Genomic DNA, 17,343 nt, shown 5'->3' with positions numbered 1-17,343 from the left:
AGCAGGGAAGGAACTTAACCCATCTCACACAGTCAGTTTTACAATTATGTTTCAGTTCTACCATTCTGAGTCTCTCCCAAGGAAATCTACATGCTGTGGAAGGACTCATTTTATTGGGTGTCTATGATTTGATTGATCACACATTTTATGGGAGAAAATCCTATGTTATTATGAACAGGAATCAGAGCACATGCCATTTTAAAAAGCAGTTATTTGTAAGTCATGCTGAATTAATGAATTCAATTATTTGGAGGTGCTCCTGGGTAGCCTCGTGGAATTTTATTATAAATTTTAATATTTTATATCAGCTTGCCAAAAGTTTTACTGACATTGTGAGCTCTTAAGAAGTTACACCTCTTTTTTTCATAGTGAAGAGTTAAAACTTGAGTTGTGGAACCTTATTATAAAGGCCAGGTATATATCACAGATCAATGAAAAAATAGCCATTGACCATGTGCCATATAAATAGCTCTTTGATAAAAATGTGTGTTTTGACATAACTAAACACCCCTGTCCTCATGGAGAACATACCTCTAGTTTCTGACTAATAGTCAAGCTCCTTGACAAGGACGCTTCCTGCTCTGTTCCATGCTAAAAGACTCAGCTTACATGTTAGTAACTGCCCTACTTGGCTGGCCAAGCGGCCACACACTTCCGGTTCCTTTCCTTCCTAGGACCATTGTTCTGTGCCACAATGGGTCAAGAAGGCAGAAGCCCTGATCAAAAGCAACAAGGGATCCAGCCCCACCCTAACAGTTGGCCTTCCATTTCTTCCAGCAGGAGGAATTTTCCTTCCTTGGTGTTTAAGTTGAGTTCTTTCTCCTAGCATTCCTGATGGGGCATATTCCCCCACTGAATTATGGTAGGGATAAGCACTGTGATAGCTATTCAAATGCTGATGGGCTTTTAAAAGTTTGGCCAATTGGCCTGGGCACCCAAACAATATGAGTTTGTGTTTGCAAGTAAAACGTGTTCAGAGTTCCAGCTACAAGTGAACATGGGGACCGCGCCTGTCCTCCAGTGGGCAACTCTCTGAAGTTCTGTCTTTGTAAAGGAGAATGTAGATACCAGTTTTTTATGCCATGAACAGGGAAAGGCTAACTGGGGACAGAAAAAAATGCAGCTGTCACTGAGCACTGCTCAGTTGGGCCAACAGACCTGGCTTTAACTTCATTTTAATAGCTCTGACTCCAAAAATCCTTGGGAACAAAATACCTGTGAAGCCCCAATTTACCTTCCAAGTTCAAACTGCACAAAAAGAATCCCAAACTAGTCCTTGTTCCCTGAAACGGTCTCCTCATTATAAGCTTATGGCCCTTTACACAGGCCGACCTGAGAGGTGTCAGGCCTCTTTCCTCCCCACATCCAGCAAATTCTGCAAATCATCTACCAAGCATGTCAACCACTTGCTGAGCACCTGCTCTGTGCCCAGTTCCCTGCAGGATTCTAGAGAGATGACTAGATGTGGACTCTGCCCTTGGGGCTGACAGCCTCCAGGCTGTGCCAAACATGCAGACACCCAGCAAGTATCTAAGTGGAGCCTTTTGATGCAGGGATATCCTTTGTAGCTCAGTGGGCCCAGCTGTTGAGAAGGGAACATAGTGGTTTCAAGTTTCAGCCAGGCCTTATAAGTAGGCCTAATGATGAGTAGAAATTTGCTAAGGGTGGTCTGTGGCTGGAAGGGCCCTCTAGGTAGAGGGACCATCATGAGCAAAAGCAAACATTAAGTTTTGCTCTTTAGGGCTTTTCCTAAATTGACAAAGACTAAAAGATGTTCTTTAGCCTGGCCAATGTGGCTCCGTGGTTGGGCATCAACCTATGAACCAGGAGGTCACGGTTTGATTCCCAGTCAGGGCACATGCCTAAGTTGTGGGCTCCATCCCCAATGTGGGCTGTGCAGAAATGATTCTCTCTCATCATTGATGTTTCTATCTCTCTCTCCCTCTCCCTACCTCTCTTAAATTAAAATATATATATATATATATATATATATATATATATATATATATATATATATATTTAAAAGAAAAATAAAAAATGCTTTTCAGTGTCCAACTTCACCTTCACAAAAGGCACAAATGGCATCAGTGATTTTTTTTTTTAAAGTATGAAATAAGCAATCAGCACTTAAGTACTGGCACTTACACTAGATCTATCTTCTTTATGTTTTTTTTTATTTTAAACAATGACTTAAAGAAAGACCAGAGAGAGAGCCAAAACTGGATTTACAGAAGCCTTCTGTTCCTGCCATACCACCAAAAAAGCCAAGGCCGCCCAAGACCAATTCTCTCAGCAGACCAGGCGCACTGCCTCCGAGGAGACCCGAACGACCAGTGGGTCCCCTGACCCACACCAGGTACTGTTCTGTTCTCACCCCTGGGATGGGCACAGGGGTATGTGAGAGGTGGCCTAGGGTTACAGAAGGAGAGCCTTGAATGTGTCTGGCTGAGGGATGGGGGGGGGGGGGCAGGTAAAGCAGCCCTTCCACCCTATGAGCAAAGCTGCCGAGGACTCTGCCACTTCTGTCCTTTCTCTGGTGTTTGAGCAAAAGTGGGTGTGAGGCTGGGAGCAGCAGGAGGGCATCTAGGTCCTGCTCACAGGCAGGAATTTTCTCTGTGCTTTATTAGAGCAAGACCAGTGGCCTTTCAGACTAGAAATGCAGGTGACAGGCCCACCTCTCCCCTGGCCGTCCTGCTGGCCTGAGGTGCACACGTCTCACTAGCAGGTCCATCCCCTGATGCCCTCCCTGCTCTGTGGTGCCTTGTTCCAAACCCCAGGCTCCCTCTGCCTTGACTGCACAGCCCTATAGTGGAACCCGGGTCCCAGCATGGCAAAGATTATATTAGTGTACATGTCTCTAACTATGAGACCTTTGAAGTTAAGGAACATATTTGGTTCAGGCACACCTTCCAGATGTGTCTGGTAAAACACCAGTTCGTTCACTGGTGGGCTGGACTCATGTATTAGTAATGTGGAATTGGAGTTGGGCATTGTGCTTTCCAGACCTGAGATACCCATCACTCCACAAGGAAGTGTTGTGTTCTCTCCACAGGTTCATTGCCAGAACTTTCTACCAATACATGTATAATATACATGTTGGTGTAATATACCAGAATAAGTTGGTGGCATGGAGGGCTTTTCATATACCTGTGAACACACAGTCACTACCAGATTTTTTGAGCTAAGTTTGCATGATGGAAGTTTCACGGGGCTTCAGCGCCCTGGTGTTAGAGTCAGGCAGGCTTCAGGGCTCATGTCTCACCCTACCTCATAGGAGGAGTGTGAGCCCTGGCAAGTCACTGCCCCGCTCTCTCACTTTCTTGCATTGAAGATGATAATGGAATGCACCTAAAAGGATGGAGTGGATAATTCCCAAGTATGTAACCCCATGCTTGCAAATCATTACTTTCATTGTCATTTTTATTACTGTATGTCAAACTGGATGTATTGCAGTAAGACAAAACAGCTCATTTACTTTCTAAAAAGGATTTTTAAATGGTGGTAAAATATACATAACCAATTTGCCATCATAAGCATTTTTAAATGTATGGGTCAGTGGCATTAAGTACATTCATATTATGCAACCGTCACCACCATCCATCCATAGAACTCTTCTCATCTCGCAAAATTATGCTCTGTATCCCTTAAACTAGGGGTGTCGAACTCAATCAGAGAAGGGGCCAAAATCTAAAATCCAGCCTAAATCGCGGGCCGAATGGTTTACTGAACAGTCATGAACTATCATTGTGATGGAAACGCAGCGGAGTGCAGTGATGACAGTGCGGTGCGGGCCACATTGCAAGGCCTGGCGGGACGGATTTGGCCCGCGGGCCTTGTGTTTGACACAAGTGCCTTAAACAATAAGAAGTCCCCTCCCCCCTCCTTATACCCCCTGGCCATTATTTCTGTCTCTGTGACTATGACCACTCTAGATGCATCATGTAAGTGGAATCATACAGCATTTGTCTGATTCCTGGGGAAACCAATGGGACCAGGAACGCTATTGAGTTGGTCAGATTTGGATGTGTTACCCCCTCTTTTGCTGACTGACAGCAGAAGGCCATTTGAACATGCCCACAACAGGAACACTTGAGTACTGCCATGATCTTAGCAAAGGCCACTTCAGTAGCATGGTCAGCCCAGAAGCTAGCACTTCAGATGAAAAGGGTCATATCACCTGTGAACTTCTGAAGAGAATAAGAACTACACAAACAGGGAGAATGGAGCAGCCAAGAGGCACATCCTTTTGTGGTGGGTGAAAGGAGAACACGCTCTGCTTTTGTTCTGTTAGTCATCCAGGGACTGCAGACATTTTGATTAAGTCAGTAACAATTTCCAAAATATCCCTGCTGTGCTTTCCAAAGATCTGATCCGAAAGGAAGTGCAATTCTGATGGCTTCTTTGTCTTTGAAGGTTGCTCTCAGCTGCCTCATTAAGGGATAGGTTCAGGCTTTTTGCGCCAACAATTAAACCTGCACACAAGGGGAGAGGGAGTGAGTAATAACTGCCAACTTTCTGGGCTCACAAAGGCCTCATTCCTCCTCCCTCTCCCCCCCCTACCTCCTACCTCTGCTTAGCTCTTCTCTGCTTCCAGCCCTCCCAATATCCGATTGTCCATTAGAAGTACAAGTCACCAAGGAGGATGCATGAGAGGGGTTTGTCTAGATGCCAGTGGGAAATGTAACTATTCTTCACAATATGTGTGACGTCTGAGCAGCCCCGGCCTCCCACGTCCCCTCACCCTTGGCTGCCCAGTGCCCAGGGTACTGGCTTGCAGAAAGGGGAGAAGGGAGGGGGGAAGCCCTGGATTTCTTCCCTGACAATCCTAGGAAGTGGCAGGCCGAGGCCAGTACTGGGTAGCCAGTTGAAGGGAGGACAGTGCCTGCTCTAATTTGGTGGTTCTCAAACTTGGCATACATCAGAATCCCCCAAAGAACTTGTTCAGGTCACTGGGCCACACCCCCACAGTTGCTGAGTTGGTAGGTCTGAGGTGGGCCTAGGGATTTACATTCTAACACACTCCCAGGTGGTACCCATGCTGTTGGCCTGGGTCCACGCTGCCAGATCCCCTGATCTAGAGTCCCCCAAGTTCTTGACAGTGCTGCCCTCCTTCCCTGGCTGTCTGTCATGCATCTGTTAATGCTCCCCAATTGGTATGCCTCTCTTCTAGAAGTCTTCCATTATCTCTCATGGTCACTCTTCCCCCCAAATGCTAGATACCAACATCCATGTTTAGCCTAGGGTAGGGTCTCATGCTGTGTCTCTTGGGATGCTCACACCCCTCAGACTCTTTTATGAGATTTCAAGCTGATCAAGAGTGTGTTTTGTAATTTTCACATGCTTCATGGGGTTGAACATATGGTAGTGGCTTATTTAACACACTTGTTGAATGCCATGGTTCCTAAAAGGGGGGAGGTGCCAGTGCTCACATTTTATTCACTTTGCCTGTCAACTTTCCATGCCTCTGAGAAAGCTCTGTAGCATGTGTGTCTTTTATGTTCTAAGTTACCTAGTGCACCCGAATTTCAACATAATTTTTTTAAGGAAATCAAAGAAAGGCTATTGTTTCTCAGTACTTCATGCACTTTATATTTTTGCTGGGCAGTTACATTGGACAACCAACCCATATAGTGGTTTATATACGTGTTTAGTTATGCAAAATTAATTGAGGTAGGAATGGTAATGTCATTCTAAAAGTTTTGTGTCTGTGGTCCTCCAATGAAAGGATGTTGTCTGCTGTGTGAACACATGTCTTCGTCAGGATTTACCTAACTGGATGGATAGTTGGATGGGTGATTTAACCCATGTATATATGTCATTGTTTGCCATTCTTGTTGGAATCCAGGCATACCACTCCAGCTGCAGTGTCTGGGCTGAAGCTTCCTCATCAACCAGAAAGCTCACTGCCAAATGTGGCTTCTAGAAGAGATCGATTTATTTCCATTTAAACAGGAACTGGAATGTTTTAGGGAAAAAAAATGAATTACATGAATTTAGGAAGAGTGGAATCTTTTCTAGATGTGTTCACTTAACACAATTATATTGTGGGATTACTATGTACAAAGCACTGTTCTGGATCTTAGTAATGGTGGAGCTCAAGCATTGCAGTTCAGTTTTTATGGATCATGTATAGGGAATCTAGAGGACACTGGTGCACACTTGTATGTCCATTCTGAGCAAGTGGAAGCATGCCATTAACATATTCACTGGTAGGCATGTTCTTCCAATTTCTAGAAAGTGAGTGAAGATGGAATTTTTTGCAATTGTTAATTTTCACCCAAGGATTTATTTCCATTGATTTTTAGAGAGAGTGAAAAAGAGGGGGGAAAGGAGAGAGAGAGAAAAAAAACATCAGTAGGAGAGAGACATATCAATTGGTTGCCTCCTGCACATGCCCTGACCAGGGCTGAGGATCAAATTTACAATCCAGGTATATGACCTTGACCAGAAATCAAACCCATGACCTTTCAGTGTGCGGGTTGATGCTCTAACCACTGAGAAATGCCTGCCAGGGCAAGATGGAATTTTAACAGGAAAAAAAGACTTTTTCAAAAATATTTAATACCAGGGTTGATTTAAAAATTGAATGCTAATAGGAGGTTCCCTTAGCCCATAAGTGCCTCTTTTGTTTAAAAATCTATGCCTTGGGGATGCCTTGGTTATTATTTCATAGTAGGCAAAGAAACCATCTGCTTGTCTTATAGAGCTCAGCATCTAACTAAGGTGGTTGTGGTTCAAAACACATTTTGTCTACCCTATTTTCACACTTGAGAAAATACAGGCTCAAAAGTATGGCCCCCTACTCACTTGTTTTGATATTTGATCATAAATTTATTTCAATATGCCTACACCTTTTGTAGATGTATGTATACACATACACAGACATGTAATGTTCTATGTATAATAATGTGAATTATCAATTTAACAAATATATGTTCAGAAACCTCTGTGAAAAGAGGTTCTAAAACCTTGGAGAAGGGTCCAAAATTTTAAAAAGAAAAATCTAAGGAAATTCGGAAGGAAAAAATCTAAGGAAGCGGGCTGCTCTGAGCTCTAGTAATTGTATGCAGTGGAAGGCAGCAAGCCAGAAACCTGAGGGGCAGAGCAGGTGTGTGCCTTCAAAAGAAAATAAGCCTGATAAGGAAAGAGGTAGAAGCAGGCTGGCTAGACCAGAACAGGTTTGTTAATCTCATAAACACAGACACCCCGCGTTGTAATATATTTCTTTTTCTTCCCAAAGAGCAGGGAAGCTGGAGCAGAGAGGATGAGCTTTGCCCATTGTTGGTACAGCAGGGATTAGCCCTTGCTCTCCAAGAGCCGGCAAATGACTAGCAGGGCAGGGGAGAGGGACGGGTGGTGTCTGGGGGCCTTGAGTGACAGACAGGGATCTAGAATGGAAGGGAAGCTAAAAAAAACATAAGGATGAAGTGGGAAAAGTCAGTTGTCAGAAGTACAAGAGATGCTGTGTCAGAAAGATGAAGTTAGTGCTCACAAGTTCAGAGGCGAAGTAGGTCTGAAAGAGCGGCTTGCCATTGGAAATGAATTACCTACATGACTGTCATAGGCTCAGGAAGATGGCACGATCTGAAGTGGGGTCAGTTTAATATTCTGGAAGCCAGTGTCCTCTCAAGTGGATGTCAGTGTATTGGGAGTTGATCACATTCAGTGATAAGAAAGGTTCAGTAATCATGGTGGTAACAGGCCATTCAGTGAGGACATTCTGGATATGGGGAGTTGATTACCATGGCTCAAGAATCCCAGAGGGCACTGTTCACTGACTGTAGGTGTGGAAGCATCTGTTGGAGGAGAAATCTCAGATGGGTCTTGAACGCCAAGCTGTAGGCAGGAGGCCTAGTGACTTCCCAGACCTGTACTGGTTGGACATGACCTATTGCTTTCAGTTTTTTCACACATCGGGTACCTTTCCTGTGAAGGGCGGGGGGGGGGGGGGGGGGGGCTAAATTGGGAGAACTGGAGCACAGGATCCAGTGGGGAGGGCCAGTCGCAACATTTTTACTTATAACGAAGATACAGCCCTGGATTTCAGAGAGGCACCAGGAGATAAATGACAGTTGAGCAGCTTGAGGCAAAGATTAAGTAAACATTTATCTGCCAAACATCAACTAAGTGCTTAGGGAAGGGTGGATATCTCTCTTGAGACCAACCTACCCACATGGAAATTAATTTTTCTTTAGATCTGCACAGGCATCAGAACTGCTAAAGCCCTGGGGTTACAATTTAGCAGAAAATAACCTTCCAGGCCCTGATTGCTTTGTGAGGTGTCTGGTCCCCATGCCCACCAAAATAAAGCATTTAAAAAAGATTTCTTTATTCTCACTAGGTATAAACTAATCAATAAATTAATAAACAAAGGGGAAGAGAAATATATTTAGACGATATACACTTGTTTCCTAAGAAGTCGGGTAAAATGTGCATGTGGGTGCTTAGGCCATCATTTTGAGTGAGTTTAGATTACTCAAGTATTACAAATGTCTTTCCAAAGAGCCCTAGTGATGAGTTGTGAGGTGTTTGTCTCCCTTTGCTTTTCTATAATTCAGGACCAAGACATGCCTTTGAAGAATTCAAGAGAGAGATCTTGGCTAGAACTTTATAGAGGTGGGTGTTGTTGGCTCACAAATGGCAGTTACAAGCATGGAATGGCTATAATCACCTCAGTGGATTATGGAGAAAAGAAGGAAGTAAAAACAGCAGTGGGGGGGGGGATTGTTTATTGGGTGGAGGAAGAACTAGAAGCCATTGAAAAGGGTAGGTGCAGCCGAAACCGGTTTGGCTCAGTGGATAGAGCATCAGTCTGCGGACTGAAGAGTCCCAGGTTCGATTCCGGTCAAGGGCATGTATATTGGTTGTGGGCACATCCCCAGTAGGAGGTGTGCAGGATGCAGCTGATGGATGTTTCCCTCTCATCGATGTTTCTAACTCTCTATCCCTCTCCCTTTCTCTCTGTAAAAAATCAATAAAATATAGTTTAAAAAAGAAAAAAAAAAAAGAAAAGGGTAGGTGCAGTGTGATGTCATGGAAGCTGGAAGAAGAGAAGGTGGAGCAACTACTGATCCATGGGTCTCACAGTTGAATGTGCACTGTAATCACCTTCGGGCTTGTTAAAACAGATCATAGCTCCCCCAAGTTTGTAATTCAGTAGGGCTTGTTTAAGGACAGAGAGTTGGTATTTCTAGGGAGCTCCCATTGTTGCTAATGCTACTGGTTGGCTGATCAAGCTGTGAGAACCACCACTATAGTGAGCGCCAGGGAGACCGAAACATACCCGATTGCTTTGGTCACTAGTTGGCTCTTGGTGATCGAGGCATTTCTGTATAGTCATTCAGGGCAGGAGACAGACTTGGGGTGAGTTGAAGAGAGAATGCATAGGGCATCAAGCATATATAGACTTATCTTGTGAGAAACTTGGTTATGGAAAATGGGTGCTTACGTATGGATTCACTGATGAGAGAGGATGGTATGTGCACTTGAGCATCTACAATATATGCATAGTCATCAGGTGCCTACATTTGGCCAGGCCCTTTTCTAGGTAACAGTTAACTGTGATAACTAGGCCAGACATGGTTCCTGCTCATGCATTGCTTTGGAGCCAGGCACACTAGGATCAAAAGCCCACCCCTCTACTACTTACTTACCCTGTGACTCTGAGCAAGGTGCACACTTCCCTGGGTCTCAGTTTCTGCCTCTGCAAAATGGCACAATGAGGCCTACCTTGCCCAGGTATGCATATTTAAACAAGCCACCACACCTGAGGCCCCTAGTTCTTGCCTGGCATTTGAGAGACACTCAGCAAATACACACAAGTTTCTTCCCTTCCCCTGAGACAACTTAGTGGGTAGCTTTGGCGGGAGAGGGTATCTACATGGTGACTAGCAGGTCATGCTCAGTAGCTCTGTGGGAGTAAGGAAATATGGACCCCCTCAAAAAGCACATTAGGAGGCCTCTCGGGGGTGGAAGCCTGAGCGTCCTCCCAAGAGGCAGCAAGAGAGTCAGGGGAGTCGAGTCTGAACTCAGGGAAGGCTGGGGACTAAGGGAGGACAGTCCATTTCTAGAGCATAGAAATCCCATTGGGCCATTACCTTGTCTGCATTATTTGCTGACCTCATTTCATTAGTGTGTCTAACCTTCTCTCTTTCCTCCTTTCCTCTCACACTGAGAATGAATTTTATTCCCTGCAGCAAGAACCAACAGTAGTGACAGGGTTTAGTCTCAGTCCAGGCAGAGGCACATTGATTTTCCTGCCAGTGATGGCCAGAATTGGGCAAGGAAACAGTAGGGTGTAGTGACACCTCACATAGGCACAGTGCTAATTGGTTCATATAATGCTTTTTCCATAGCACCCCCACCAACTTTTTTCAGAGTTCCCCTCCTCCGGGCATCTTTAAAAGCCCTTGCCCCTCTGAGATGCCCAGCTGTGGGTTTGCAGATGAGAGCTGCGGATGTCATCTCCTTTTGCCTTAAGGGGGTGTGGGCTTGTCATGTTCTGGATGAGCTCTGAATCAAGGCCTATTTCCACACCCGCCTGCAGAGTCTGCACAAGGAACAGAAATTTGGAGGAGAATTGAGTGGGCAGTGTCCCATCACCTTCCAACGTGTCTTCACCGACTATAAATAGCCACGCTTGTTTGTGCTCATCCAAACAAGGACGCAGTGCAAGGGGAGAGCTGCCAGGAAAACCACTCTGTTTCCTGCTCCTTGCACCTCTGGCCTGGCTCAAGGTGTCCCATATTTAAATGGAATGTTTTCAGTAAAAAAAAAAAAAAGTCTGTGAATCCTGGGATGTTCTTGGCCATCACGTAGGTATACAGGGACTCCACAGATATATGCAGGGCCTTTGGATCCGAATTTCTGGGAAAGGAGAAGGAGGCTGATGAGTGAAGGAAACTGGCTCACTGCTGCTACAATTTTGTCCTTTCCCAATGGAAGGATTCAACCTCCCCGGGTGGTAACATCCCTGTGCAGAATATTTCCAAAGGACTGGCTTCACATCTGCTTCTTGCACAGACAGAGCCCTCTTGTAGTTGTTTATTTAAGAGAGAAAAAAAAATCTCTAGAATCATAAAACATATCTATGTAGATGCTCATTTTGATTATTGCCGTCCCAGGTGTGGTAGGCAAAAATACTACTGGGCATCAGAAACCTTCTGTCTGGTTTCAGCTCTGCCACCAATTAGCTGCATGGCCTTGGGCACATAGCGCCCACCCTTGGAGCACAGGATACCTTGTCTGTAATAAAATGAGGGCTTGAGCTGAGTAAACTGTATTCAGTTTTAGTAGTCAGAGCCCAAGTCTGAGATGTAATGAGTGGGCAGCCAGGAAAGCGTTGGCCTCTCATCCTCAGTGGATGAGGGAAGTGAATTATTGGACCTGGCTGTTTTGCATTAGATGAGGGTGATAAAACAAGGTTGTGAAGTTGGAGCAAGAAAGAGGCAGGGCAACCCAAGTCATTTCTTTAGGATTTTCCTAGTTGACATCTGCTATTGTCCACCTGAGTTGATAACCCCCGGGGTGGGGGTGAAAGCTGGAGAAAAAGAGGATTCTCGATGTGCACTTCAGTGGTTTCCTGAGCGCAGGGGATGGGGCTTTTCTATTTCTTTTCCTTCTCTTTCCAGCTCTTTCCCCCCTATAATATTTAGACAGTTAAAGCCTAAACATTTACATTATATTAATAGATCCTTCTGATGGCAGGGAGAGAGCACTTCCAAAAAGAGTCGTCATAGGGACTTGGGATCTTTTTTGTTCAGTGGGGAGTCAGTGTGTTCACTCTTTTTTCCCTTCATCACCACTCACCTCTAGAAGGACTATAGGATCGTCCTGGTAGTTTTTTGTTGCTGCTGTTGATGCTGCTAATTTATTTACTTACTTGTTTCCTTGCCTTGGCTTCCTGTGCACTCCAACACCTTTTCCAGGCCACATGTCTTGGCTTAACTGTCCCAACTTGGGCTAAATTGGGCCACACCACTGGCTGAGCTCATGTTCTCAAGGGATGCACATGGCGCGCCTTCCACGTTTCTGACCGTGCACATACCCGATCTCATGTCTCAAGTCTAAGTGGAAAGAGCAGGCTCTCAGGGTGGGTTAGGTGTGTGATTTTTTTTAGGTGTGTGATTTTTGTTTGTCACTGGTACTTTTTAACTTGGGGAGTAAAGGCAAGTCACACAGCTGGCTGTGAAAAGTGGTGACAGGCTACCTGGTGTCCTTGATAATTCACCAGCCCTGTGACCAGGAGGCCAATGGAAGCAGCTTTGAGAAGTGGTCAAGAGCTTGGCCCTGGAGTTAAAGTTAGTGGGTTCAAACCCAGACCTCACTACTCTAGTACTTTTATAACCTTTTGTCAGCAAGTGACTTAATCTTACTGAGCCTCAGTTTCCTGGTCTATAAAATGAAAAATAAGAGGATGCCGAAACCAGTTTGGCTCAGTGGGTAGAGCATCAGCCTGTAGACTGAAGGGTCCCAGGTTCGATCCTGGTCAAGGGCATGTACCTTGGTTGTGGGCACATCCCCAGTAGGAGGTGTGCAGGAGGCAGCTGATGGATGTTTCTCTCTCATCGATGTTTCTAACTCTCTATTCCTCTCCCTTCCTCTCTGTAAAAAATCAGTAAAATATATATTTTTTAAAATAAAGTAAAATAAATAAGGGGATCACAGCTAAGGTTCTCCAGGAGAAAGAATCCGAGGCAGCATTTAGTATGCAGGATCTGTTTTAGGGCTCTGAGCTCACTGAAGGAAGAAGGAAACAGTGTTAGGCAAAGGGAAATGTCAGGTTGTAATACTGGCTCACCAAAGCTTCAAACAATTCCATAGGGAGCTTTGGAGCTAAAATGGTTCCTCCAAGTTATTCTGTATTGGACTGAAATGGGCAAGACTTTATTGTGTGTGTTGTAGTTACCTTGGAAATGGTTTACCTCAGTCAAGGAGGCTCTCTGCGGGTGGGGTGGTCCCTGGAGGAACCAAAGGCATTCCTATGAGCAGGAACATCCAGCCCTTCACTGAAGGAGGCTCTGGGCAGTCCAGCTCCGTATCCTTGAGGCAGAGTAGATATTTCAAGGGGTGGTTCTGATGATTGAATAACGTATAAAAGGGCAATCCTCGTGCCCGGCTCATGGTAGGCCATCAGTTATCAGTTGTTGCTGTCATTCCTATGGGGTTGTAGGTTCCACTCCATCCTGCTGGGTGTCCTTGGGCTAGTCAACCCCTTCTCTGTGATTTAGGTTCCTGTCCAGTAAAGCAAGAGACTCTTTCTTACCTGCTAGTTGCCTATCTAACTCGTGTGTTCTAAGGGTCCATAACCAAAACTGCTGAGAAAAATACAAGAAAATAACATTGTTATCTTTTTTTTACATTTTCTCTCTTTTTTATTAATTTCTTTATTGATTAAGGTATCACATAATTTATCCTCAACCCCCCATTCCAATCCTCCACCCCCTCTACTCATGCCCCCACCCCCTTATTGTCCTTGACCACTGGTTAGCCTCATATGTGTGCACATAGGTCCTTTGATTGATCTCTCCCTTTTATCCCCACCCTCCCTTTGAGGTCCAACAGTCTGACCCATGGCTCCTTATCACATTGTTATCTTTGGGTGTATGGTGATATGCCAGCTTTCTTATATTTTCTCCTTTTACTTAACAGCAGTGGATAGAGAAACTCACCACCCAAAAAACCCTCATAAGAGCTAGTAACTTACAAAAGGATGGGCTTTTTTTTCTTTTGTTCAATTTAGTAACATCCTTCTTGGCAAAAATGGTATCTGTGTGTTAGGCAGACTGGAGGAGAGCAAGGACCATTGAGAACTGAAACCTCATTGGGCATCAGCTGCTCCAAACACATGCTATGGAGAATTTCAGAAATTCTGGTATTTTTCAGAACTAAAACTCATTAGCATTGTTGTAAGAGTCTATAAATACAGTAGAGGCATTTACAAATAGACTTTGTAAAACGCTTCCACACCCACAGTCTGAACACTGTCAAAACACCAGCTGCAGCTTCCCTACTTGGAAGGATCAGACCTTTTTTAAAACTACACCTACTGTGTTTTCAAAATAGGCTTGCTTCTGGCCCTGTATAGAAGATAATTATAGCTGGAAGCCTGAGTCTGGCTCTTGGTATGAAGGATCAGAGCTCAGTAGAGAGATAGGGCATCCCAATCTCTTTCCTATCAGAATATGGCTGGTACTTTAGAATCTGGGGAAGGGTGACTCAGAGATGGCACTGCCTATTTCTTCAGGGTGGGCCCTCATGGCCTTGGCTTCTCAGTCTAGGATTTTTAATTCACCCCAGTTGAGTTCTAGGTGTGGTCCCAGGTGATCACATGGGCATCTGTGGTGGGGGAGACTCTTAAAGAAGAGCTTGTAGCAGGGACAGGCAATCTCACCTTTTACCTTGATTGTATGGTTGGGGAGAAAGGAGAAAGAGCAGAAGCTGCAAGAATTGTACAGTCTCTAGTATTAAAAGTGAACTTTAAAAGGAAGGAAAAATTCACCTATAGTCTTATCCCAGAGGCAAATACTATTAACATTTTGGACTTTTTTCCTTCCCCTCTTTTTTCCCTGTGTATGATTTGCTTTGTTTCATTGGTTTTACACAGGCATGATCATAGTAAATGTCATATAATTTTGGGAGGAAATGCATTTATTGTACAAATACATAATGCATTCCCATTTTAGGAAAAAGGCAAATGTCCATTAAATCCAAAGTGTTTTTGAGCTTTCCGCGTACCAAGTGCTTAACTGGATGTTAGAAATCACCCATCAGACTACCCTGGAATAACCATAAAATATTCTTCCAGTCGCTTAAAAAAATACCTCTTCCTAATATATCAGAAGTGCACATGGGTGTACATGCATTGAGATGTTTTAAACTTGCCTTTTGTTTCTTGACATTATCACATCATAATATCTTGTTGTCACTGTTTCTAAACATTATTTCAATGGCTATATAAATGCCTGTCAAATACCATACGTTATTCTACTGTTCTCCTATTTATGAAAGTTTTAAAGTTTTTTTTTTCCAGTTTTTTATTATTATGAATAACACTGTGATATACATATTAACCTGCAAAACCCATTTGGGTGTTTTGGACTATTTCTTTAGCATTTACTCCCAGATGAAAACAGATAAACATCAATAGGATATACATTCTTTAAAATTACTTCTTTTTACCCTGCACTATTCCCCAAAGGCATTGAGATAACTTTAAAAATTTAGTTGAGAGCGACAGTAAAGGGGAAGTAAGGATAGAAAAGTAATAGAGCCCAAGATAAGATGAGCACAGTGCAGACTGGTAGGCAGACCTCAAAGATATTGCAGGCCTGATTCCAGACCACCACAATAAAGCAAATGTTGCAATAAAGCAAGTCACACAAACTTTTTGGCTTCCTAGTGTGTATAAGAGTCATGTTTACACTGTACTGTAGTCTATTAAATGTGCAGTAAAAGCACTGTGACTGAAAAAAAAAGTACACATGACTTAATTTTAAAATATGTTATTTTTTTAAAAGCTAAGCCTGTTGGGATAATGGCACTAAATGGCCTTTTGCAGGGCTGCCGCAAACCTTTGATTTGTGAAAAAAAAACAAAAACAAAAAGAAATACACACACACAAATGTCTCTGAAGCACAATAAAGCAAAGCAGCATTCAACGAGGTATGCCTGTTATGTGCATTAGGGTTCTCCACCATCCCTCAAGACAGGCTCTCATTTGACTGGAAGCTTCCAGCTGTCAAATCAAAGAAGGAAATTGCTGCTCCAAGAGTCACAGTTACCAAAATGTACAAATAAACCACATGTCCCAAAGCAGCCAACTTGTTCTGCAATACAGCAGCTTACCTGCTGTGCAAAGCTCCGTCTCTCCACCAACACCCTCTTGGATGCTTCCCCCAGCTGCCCACCGGGGTGTCTTCTTAGACCATTCTTCCCTTTGGCAAAAAAGAAAGAAAGAAAGAAAGAAAGAAAGAAAGAAAGAAAGAGAGAGAGAGAGAGAGAGAGAGAGAGAGAGAGAGAGAGAGAGAGAGAGAGAGAAAGAAGGAAGGAAGGAAGGAAGGAAGGAAGGAAGGAAGGAAGGAAGGAAGGAAGGAAGGAAGGAAGGAAGGAAAAAAAGGAGGAAGGAATGGAGGAAGGAATGGAGGAAGGAAGGAAGGAAGGAAGGAAGGAAGGAAGGAAGGAAGGAAGGAAGGAAGGAAGGAAAGAAGGAAGGAAAGAAAGAAAGAAGAAAGAAAGAAAGAAAGAAAGAAAGAAAGAAAGAAAGAAGAAAGAAAGAAAGAAAGAAGAAAGAAGAAAGAAAGAAAGAAAGAAAGAAAGAAAGAAAGAGAAAGAAAAAGAGCATCCCAGTGGAATTAACTGGACTTTTGTTGCCTGAATAACCTGTTCCTATGGACAGAACACATGTTCTTTACATTTTAGGTCCTTGGTGTGTTCCCAGAAGGACAGATTGTCTGGCTGTGAGTGTAACTTGAGTTCAGCCGAGACCAGTTTGGCTCAGTGGATAGAGCGTTGGCCTGTGGACTGAAAGGTCCCAGGTTCGATTCCGGTCAAGGGCATGTACCTTGGTTGCGGGCACATCCCCAGTAGGGGGTGTGCAAGAGGCAGCTGGTTGATGATTCTCTCTCATCGATGTTTCTAACTCTCTATCCCTCTCTCTTCCTCTCTGTAAAAAATTAATAAAATATATATATTTTTTAAAAAGAAGTAACTTGAGTTCAGTCTTAGTATGGAGGAAGACAACACCAAATCATTCAGGCTCCATAAATACAAAATAATATTAAGCGCCTTCAAGACTTTTAAAAATAAAAATGCTTACCCAAGAGGTTTGGCTCAGTAGATAGAGTGGCAGCGCACAGACTGAAGCGGGGACCAGGTTCCATTCCAGGGCATGTACCTGCCTTGCAGGCTTGATCCCCGACTCTGGTCAGAATACATGCAGGAGACAATCAATTGATGTGTCTCTCTCACATCGATGTTTCTCTCTATCTCTCCCCCTCCCTTCCACTCTCTTTAAAAATCGATGGGAAAATATCCTCAGGTGAGGATTAACAAAACAAAAAAAAAATAAAATAATTTAAAATTCTTTCCTACTTATATTTCATTTCTAAAACATTGTATTCTGAAAGTTACATTCAAATTAGTGGGCCCTCCCAATTAAATGTTTTGAAACAAAGATCCTCAATCCCATTGTTCCTGTTGGCTTGGGATCTGTCCAAGGGATTGTGTCCTATGGGGCCTGAGCTTTGGTAACCAAAGGATGGAGGGGCAATCTGCTACAGTAGCCTGGCCTAAGAGGTCCCCCACCACCTTAGGTATTGGGATGAGGTGGGAAATAAAGGCTCT

At 43.9% G+C, this 17,343-nt stretch overlaps 1 protein-coding gene across 13 annotated transcripts in view; it reads left to right on the top strand.

The window, feature by feature from the left end:
- SH3KBP1 (SH3 domain containing kinase binding protein 1) overlaps positions 1 to 17,343 on the top strand; it is a 342,524-nt gene that overhangs the window by 285,674 nt on the left and 39,507 nt on the right. For all 13 annotated transcript variants that reach the window (XM_045582309.1, XM_045582310.1, XM_036439673.2 and 10 more), the window contains one exon: positions 2,197 to 2,356. In XM_045582309.1, the coding sequence (XP_045438265.1) occupies positions 2,197 to 2,356 (160 nt within the window). The remainder of the gene's footprint in view (positions 1 to 2,196; positions 2,357 to 17,343) is intronic.

The sequence above is a fragment of the Pipistrellus kuhlii genome, unplaced genomic scaffold (assembly GCF_014108245.1).
Source record: "Pipistrellus kuhlii isolate mPipKuh1 unplaced genomic scaffold, mPipKuh1.p scaffold_m20_p_16, whole genome shotgun sequence".
Classification (NCBI taxonomy): domain Eukaryota; kingdom Metazoa; phylum Chordata; class Mammalia; order Chiroptera; family Vespertilionidae; genus Pipistrellus; species Pipistrellus kuhlii.
This window is presented reverse-complemented; position numbering and strand designations above follow the sequence as displayed.